This window comes from Octodon degus, unplaced genomic scaffold, assembly GCF_000260255.1.
Source record: "Octodon degus isolate 3935 unplaced genomic scaffold, OctDeg1.0 scaffold00019, whole genome shotgun sequence".
Taxonomy (NCBI): Eukaryota; Metazoa; Chordata; class Mammalia; order Rodentia; family Octodontidae; genus Octodon; species Octodon degus.
This window is the reverse complement of record NW_004524595.1, coordinates 14713302-14721202: the sequence shown is the minus strand read 5'-3', so window position 1 is coordinate 14721202 and position 7901 is coordinate 14713302. Positions and strand designations below refer to the sequence as shown.

The 7901-nt window shown below is 45.1% G+C and overlaps 1 protein-coding gene across 6 annotated transcripts in view; it reads right to left on the bottom strand.

The window, feature by feature from the left end:
- Positions 1-7602, bottom strand: part of LOC101565172 (cytosolic 5'-nucleotidase 1B) — a 16682-nt gene extending 9080 nt beyond the window's left edge. For 3 of the 6 annotated variants that reach the window (XR_002820307.1, XR_002820308.1, XM_023711006.1), the window contains exons 1-7: positions 7084-7455; positions 5137-5226; positions 4700-4873; positions 3992-4129; positions 2832-3341; positions 2531-2698; positions 1463-1592 (exon numbers count right to left, since the gene is read on the bottom strand). Coding sequence is in view for 4 of the 6 variants with exons in the window: in XM_023711006.1 (XP_023566774.1) it covers positions 1463-1592; positions 2531-2698; positions 2832-3341; positions 3992-4129; positions 4700-4873; positions 5137-5226; positions 7084-7155 (1282 nt within the window). In the remaining 2 variants the exon portion in view is untranslated. Of the gene's footprint in view, positions 1-1462; positions 1593-2530; positions 2699-2831; positions 3342-3991; positions 4130-4699; positions 4874-5136; positions 5230-7083; positions 7456-7510 lie in introns of those variants that run through there. The other 3 variants (XM_023711007.1, XM_023711008.1, XM_023711009.1) reach the window with 3 other exon arrangements.
- Positions 7603-7901: the final 299 nt, after the last annotated feature.

The following is a 7901-nucleotide window of genomic DNA, read 5'->3' as shown; positions in this document are numbered from 1 at the left end:
ATATATATATATATATGATAAACTGGACAGTTACACATGATATATGAGGACATCTGAGTTAGGTCGATATTCAGTGTTGCTTTGGGCCAAGGAAGTAGAGGGGAGTCATGGACAAGGTAGTGGAGTGAATGTATTCTTTGGTGTTAACCAAATATTCTCACTTTTCACTTAAGGCAGTGTTGGCCATATGTGACATAAAAGTAGGCTATAAATCCTGAAATAATATTATTTTAATGATCCTGAAAATACTTGATGACACTTGGACCTCAGAAATAATTAAAACATTGTCCTTCTTCAGAAGGAGATCACAGTGCGTGGAGAAGTGAGGCATGTAAAAAGTTAATTAGAACAAAGGCCACATCAGAGAGAGTTACAAGTTGCCTTCAGCACCAGAAAAAGGGAAATAACTAACTCATTGGGGTGAAAGGTTGTTATTCTATAAAGAGGGTTGTGCTCAAGGGTCAATGACCAGAAATCAGAGTTAAACAACTGATTCCACAAGCTTCCAGCCCCAGTGAGCTGAGCAGGGGTAAGGACAGAGGTACATAAGAATCTGCATGTTTAAAGTAATATTTTCATTTGTAGAGCAATTATCACATGACACCTTTGTGCAGCCTTTTGTATGCATATTCTTTTACTTTGTAACACTAGGAAGCTGTATTTTTAAAAGCTAAAATCATTAAAAATGTATTTCAGTAAGGTATCAACCTTATAATTATAGTAGTACAAAATCAAAACATAGTAGCTGGTAATACCGCTTGATCGTTTACAAATATGGTCATCTGCAACCCCAATTTGAAATGTGCACAGTTTAAATCTGATTTTGATTTCACATATCCAATAGACTGGATCTGTCACTTAGGAAAGAGAATGAGTGTGTCTCAAATAATAAGTGAGGCATTTCACAGTAGGAAAAATAAAGATTGAAGAAAAAGTAATACACTGAAATGCTCTGGAGATAGAGCCAATCAAATTTTCCATGTAAAGGAATAAGACAGTTTTTCCTGGCTTGAGTAAGGATTTGATGTGTGGGAGAGAACAGCTGGGAGAATCAGATTTTAAGAGTGGAAAGGAGCGGTGAAAACCTTTAAACCCTTAACATGGATCTGCGGTGAGCAAGAAGTTTGATCATACAGAGAAAGCCTTTGGGTTGACAGCTCCTTGAAGTCAAGTTCAGAAGTGAAAAACATAAAACAGAGAAATATATTGCAGGACCTGGGATTAAGACTTTGAAATTCACACTTGACAAGTTAAATCCAGAGCTTTGAGCCCAACTGTGTGCTGAAGTTAAAAATGAACATGGCCTTTCTTGTTCTGACATAGGCAAATAAACATTCCTCACGCGGAAGGGGGTGTCAGTATCAAAGACACTGCATTGCTTAGGCCACAGTTAGCAAAATAACATGGCTTCTCTCCTCCAGAGCTGCAGGCCGGCCTTCCACATGGTATTTATTTTACTTACCATAGTGATTGACGCTGTTTATAAGCCTCACTCCCACTTGGGCATGGTTATTAGTCATCAGTACAATATCAAATAAGTCCTGTTCATCAGGATACAGCTCACGCAGCCTAGCATTGACATGCTGCAGGGCCTGTGGGTTACAAATGTGAAGGATGTAAAAAGGGCCCCAAGATAGGCCTGGGAGGGTGGGGGACAGCACCTCCTGGGGGAAGATGGAACTCAAGGCGTCCACTCAGAGATCAGGCAGGGTGGGCCATTCAGTTCAGCATTCTGCTTCTTTCAGAGGCCCTTGGTTCTCTGCATAGCATGCTTGCTGAAGACTGGGACAACCTTCAGTTTGCTCGAATTACCTCTGGGAGACAGGTAGAGAGAAGTACCAAGCTAGCCCTTGCAGGCTCTGTTTTACTTTATAAAGTCTGCCTTTATTGACCATCTAATGGTCATTTTTATTGTCAAAAACAGGGACTTTTTCAGAAACGTACACATCACTCACACACAGCGGCCACCCTGGCCCAGATCTCTATTGTTCCGATCTTGGCATATGTGCTGCAGAAGGGAGCACTTTCTCTACTTTGTAAACATTGGTCTTTGGAATTGGTTTGTGGTTTCCTCCCATGTTTCCACCATGTCCCACAAGTACTTCCACTTCACAATTTGTGGAGATGCCATTTATTTTTGCATGTTTCTGATGTCACTGAGGAATGATTGTACATTACATAGGGGGTCACTTATAAGGGCTACACGGTTCAGAACACATTCGTATCCCTAATGGCAGCTTGATTTTCTTACCTTCTTACAAAGCCCATCCCCTTTTAATAAGGCTTTTTATTTCTAGTGCCTAGGATGGTAAACTCATGGCGGTTTCTGTGCATTTCTTCAGTGGAGGGGCTGGAGGCGTTTGCACAGGTCTATGGGCCACGGCTCCACTTAGGGAAACCTGCACCCCAAATCTGGGGCTGCAGTACCGTCCTTTCCTCAAGAGTCTCAGTGAAAATACACCCGGGAAGGCGCGATCATCTAGGCACTGTCAGAACAAGTTGTTGGACAGGCAGCTTGGAGAAGGACTACCTTGACGAAGCGGAAGGCAGGGCCAGGGGTGAGGACCACGTTCTCATTGGTGAGCTGGTACTCCATGTACTTCTCCAAACCCTCCTTCTCGTAGATGCGTCTGTCCTCCACCATGTTGAACAGGGCCCGGGAGGAGACTGCGATGGTTATGGCGTGTTTGGGCTTGGGCTGCAAAGGATTGGGGAGTGGAGGACTGCGGCAGAGACAGGTGGGGGTGGGGTGGGCAGAGTTCCATATAGGCTAGCAGGAGGCCTCCCCACCCCAGGGCAAGGCCCGGTGCCAGCGGGAGGGAGGTGCTCACCGGCCTGGGGCGCGCGCAGCTGGGGATCTTCTCATACAGCTTTTTCACAGAAGCCCAGTAGGCCTCTTCTGTCTCCTCCTCTTCCTGCTCCTGCTCCCCGCATGCAGTCTGCCCCTTGGGCAGCTGCTTAGGCTGTAGCTCCGACAGGCAGTCGCGGTCCAGCTCATTGGAACCATAGAGTAGGCGGCGCTGCGCATAGGAGCGCCACTCTGTGGGCGGTGTCACCGGGTAATCACAGGGCTGTGAGCGTGAGTCCCGGGGCTCGCGTAAGTCTCGCACGATGCTCTCTGCCCAGGCCTCTGGGTTCTCACGCATCTTGCTGCGCCGGGGGGTCTCGTAGTCTGGGGCACTGAAGGAAAGCGAGTTGAGCGATGGGACCGTAGGGGTGGGCGCCGGCGTGGTAGGCACCTGCGGAGAGGGCTGCACTGATAGAGGGGGTGGCGGTGGAGACTCTTCATGCTGGCTGGGTGAGGCTGAGGACGTCCTGGAGGTCGTGGAGCTGGAGGGATGCTGGGCAAGAGAAATGGTGTAGGTCTGAGGCCTCAGCCAGCACCCTGGAGGATCTGACCCTGGGTCTGGTGGGTAAGTGCTGGCCAGGTGGTAGGCCACGGATCAAGTCTCTCCCCCACACCTACACAGAGGCCTGCTCAGCAGGGAAGGATGATTTCCACAAGTAGGAACGAGTCATTCTAGTGAAAGGGCCGCATTACTAAAGTGTGCAAGACCTTGTTGGGAATACATACTTAGTTTTTGTTTTAGAGTTCTTTAATATGTCATTCAGAAGAGATACCCTTGGTGAGATTATTAGGCAAACCTGACCGAGATGGGTGGACTGCTTGTGAATAGATCTGTGGGTTACTCTCTGCATCTGCATGGGCATGGTTGACTTTGCTACCCTTTTTTCTGAGAGCCATGGTTAGCATTTGCTGAAGGGGTGACAGGAGGAAGAAGAATGTGCCCAGACCCTAGACCTAGAGAGTTGGAGTGTGAGGCTAAGCTGTTATCAGCGCTTCAGCTTTCTCCATGGCGAGATGAGACTTATCTCACAGTGCTCATAGGGCTGAGTCCCTTAACACAAGTCAAGCACTTAGAGTGTGGGACGCTGGCACGTGGACACATCATCCTCACTCTTCCTCTCCTCCTGGCTTCTCTAGCTCTACCTTATGATTGGTGTTCCTGCTTCTGGACTCATCTACAGACGGAGGCCTGCTGGATGGGCTTCCTGATGTGCGGGACCACTGGTTTCGCGCAACTTGCCCTCGAGAATTGGTCTTTGGTATGGATAATTCTTGGGATCCCTGTCAAGGAAAGAAGACACCCAGAGTGTAATTTCTCAGCGCTATCCCACAAGTGCCTTCCCTGCAATGCCTGGGCCAGGGATAACAGCAACAATCAGTGCAAAGGCCTCTGGCCTTTCAAATCCTTAATTCAGCTTCAGACCTCTTGTCCAGCCCTGGTTCTGGCTGAATCCTAACTTCCATTTGAATTAAAGTGGAGAGCCCACCCAGAAGAACATCGGAAACTAAGAAAGAAGCAAGTGTGGTCCTCATCTGTCTTCACCTGTGACTCTTCTCTGGAATTTAGTAGGGTGGACCATCTCCTCCCCAGGCCCACACTCTGTCTTTAGGATGAACTTATTCACCGATGCTAAAAAAGAAACGTCTGGCGCAATGATCAGACAGCAAAGGTATGGCTGCTGGCGCAGACCACGGCAGCAGGGGGCTGTGAGGTGCTACATCTAAGGACAGGGAGCCTCTGCCCTCTCTTGAAGACCATAGAGAGAAAGTAGAAGTGCTTCTGTTCCCAAATCTTCTCCCTCCCAGGGGCCTGCGGCTGCCCTCCCAATCAGCCCTGCAGTCGCTGCTCACCCTGATCATGGTGGTCTGCTGGCCCTGCTCCCACATAAGGCACATGTGAATATAAACACGTGCTGAGCGGCAGGGGCCAGCTCCCCCAGCTGCACAGAGGCAGCGTCTACACGACGGGTGACCCCGCATGGGGCAACATCTCAGCGAGTGACTCGGATTGCCTGCATGCCTCATCTGAAAGATTGTGCAGAAAATGGTCAGTGCAATGATGACTCCACTCCCACCCTGATCCGCACCTAGGCAGAGCAGATCCTGCTCCTTTCTGTGCTGCTTGTTCTGGAGGGACTGGGTCTGTGGACGAGTGGGGCTTCCCAAATCACCTTACCCTTCTGAGGACACAGATGTCCCCAGCTTGGTTTGAGCGAGTCTGGTCCTGGGAATGTCTAGGGTGCTCCCCCTCTGTAACTGGCTCACCGCAGCTGCGGAGATCGGCTCACCTGAGTGCTCAGACGGACGCCAGATTTCTCAGATTCCCGCCTCTTTTCTGAGTCTAGACTCTCTTTTGAATACTTCGTCCCAGGCTCATTCTTAATATGGAAACAAAGAATGTTCATTTTTAATCTCAAGGGCATTAGAAAAGTTTGAGATTGGGAATAAAATAATAAACCTAGATTTTTTTTTTTTTTGTCTTTTTGCGTGTATCAGACTTTAGACATTTTCTCCCTGATCTAACAAGCATGAATAAAAATAACACATTTATAAGCAAGAATTACACAAATTTCATAGAGATGTGTCAGTCTGTAGTTTCTTTACTTTTTTTTTTCTTGTATTTTAGGGAAGGGTCTACAGGGTGTTCAGGGTCTCACTACTAGATCAGACTCATAGTGATCCACCTGATTACAGCCTCCTAAGAGCTGGGATTACAGGCGAGCACCACCATGCTCAGTCTCAATTGCCATCTCACCCCCCCCGGGGGGGGGGGGGACGGGGTTGGCACAGCAGCCCCTGTGCCTACTTACAGGCACTTTTTAATCCGCTGAGCTATTTGGCCTGCCCAGTTTGTAGTTTCAAGGTAGGAGGCATTTGCTACTTAGAAATGATTACATGGCAACTGCTATGGGTGAATTTTCCAGGGCTCAGCATGAGTTGGCTTTAACGTAAAGCTGTTTGCACAAAGTAATTTTTATATTCTCCATTATTCAGCAGATTGTTCCCTATGGAGATTTTGTCATGTAGAATCAAAACTTCCAGTTTCCTTAGAATTATAGTCAGTGTTCTGAGCAGTTGTGCCTCACCAACCTTAGTCTGATTTTTTTTTAAACAAGGAGCCTTGTCCTGTACAAATTATTGATAGATGTCTCTTTGATTTTTAGGATCAGATTATTCACAGTATCTAGAGCAGAGAAGGACTTTGATACTGACAAATTTATAAGGAAAGCTGAACAGGAGATGAGAAGATGACTGACTCATTTTATGGAACCCTAGTCAAAGATTTTTAATTTTTAATTTTTAATTTTTTTTTTTTTTATTAGAGCAGGCCCTTAGTGGAGCACTTCTTACATTCTTGCTACTGACTCGGCAGCATCAGCGTGATTAAATGAGTATTGCCCTTATTTATTTATTTATTTATTTATTTAGCTATTTTGGCTTTTTTGAGATAGGGTCATTACTACATTATTCAGGCTGACTTTGAGCTCACTGTGTAGCCTGGCTTGGCCTCAAACTCAGGGTCCTTCTACCTAAGCTCCTAAGCCTCAGGATTATAAATGTATGCCGGTATACCTGGTTTAATTCTATCTGTTCAAGGAGTTCCATGTTTAGAATGAAGTTTTCCCAGAGCCATATTCTCTCATCCATTTATGCTCTGTGTCTTCCAATAGAAATATCTCAGAGGTGTGCGTCATATGGGAATGTGATTGCAGAGAGTGGCTTGGCTCCTGGACTGACTCATTTGAGACTATTTCCAGCATTCCTTCATACTCACCATACCTGTCACCATAGTATTCGGTCACTTCTAACTACAAAAGATATTTAAATCTAATTCTTCTCTACTCTTGTTGTTTTAATCTGGGCCTTAGATATTCATTTTTAGGAGCTAGCCTTTTGGTTAGGTAAGGCCCCAAATCTTCCTTACTTCTAGGTCTTCCCAATATATAATAAAATGTAAATCTAATTATGCTTTTTATTTTCTAGGTCAAACAGATTAGGACAGTGATAGGGAATTTTTTAGAGACCAATTGTCTGAACTACAATCCAAAGCCCACTCATTTATCACAAATTAAACCTGAATACAAAGGCTTTTATTCAGGAAAAAAAAAAAACCCTCTTACATTAGATTTTCTGTTTTAAAAGAAAAACATTGCAGCTGGTGTGTCATTGACTTACCACCACTAGCACGGGAGTTTTGTGACATATTCTCTTCTGCCTCCACCGGGTATATTCACCTCTTTCTGCCAAGTGAGATGGGTTTGCCTAAGTGCCACCTTCATTGCCTTGAAACCACCTCCTCTGTCCATCTTCCAAACTCAGCTCAGTTTGACATTCCTGTTTCCTGTGCCTTTGGTGTGAACTGAACTGCATGCTGAGTTGTATTCGGTTTATGTATCCTTGGTCCAACCAGGCTGTGCAACCCTCAGACAGCCTGGAGTATTTTTTAGTAAATGTTGGCCAATGACATTGACTTACACTATATGCTTTATTCTATTTTTCCACTAATTTCATTCCTTATCTTCTGTTTTCTTCTACATGTAACCATTACCTGAACAATTATTAGTATTTGCAGAGCATTTCCAGAGGGGAAGGACAGACTGACATTTACATTTCCTGAGCTTCTTTGTAAGGTTCTAGGGCATTCAATTCACTGACCTTCTTTTTCTGTTTCAGAGATGTTTGACTCATTTTTTTAGTAGGGGAATTCTTTTGTTGTTATGCAGGTTTTCACCTCCCCAGCTCCCTTTCCTGTTTTTCTCTGTCTAGCTCTTCATTTGGATGTCAGATTATGACATCACATGTGATGTAATTCCATAGTGACAAACTGACTCTGTGCAGGAGTAACTACACTTTTGTTTTCATAGAATGAAAGTGTTTTTCATATTTGAGCACATTCTTATAACAATTACCTGTGTTTTTAGGAACTATTGTCTAAATATTGTTCAAATGTCTAATGTATAACAATTTACTACTTCTTTCCTTTTAGATCTTTTTGAAGGATTATTCTGTCATTCACCAGGTCAGCACCACTTGTGACTATGCATTTTAAGGC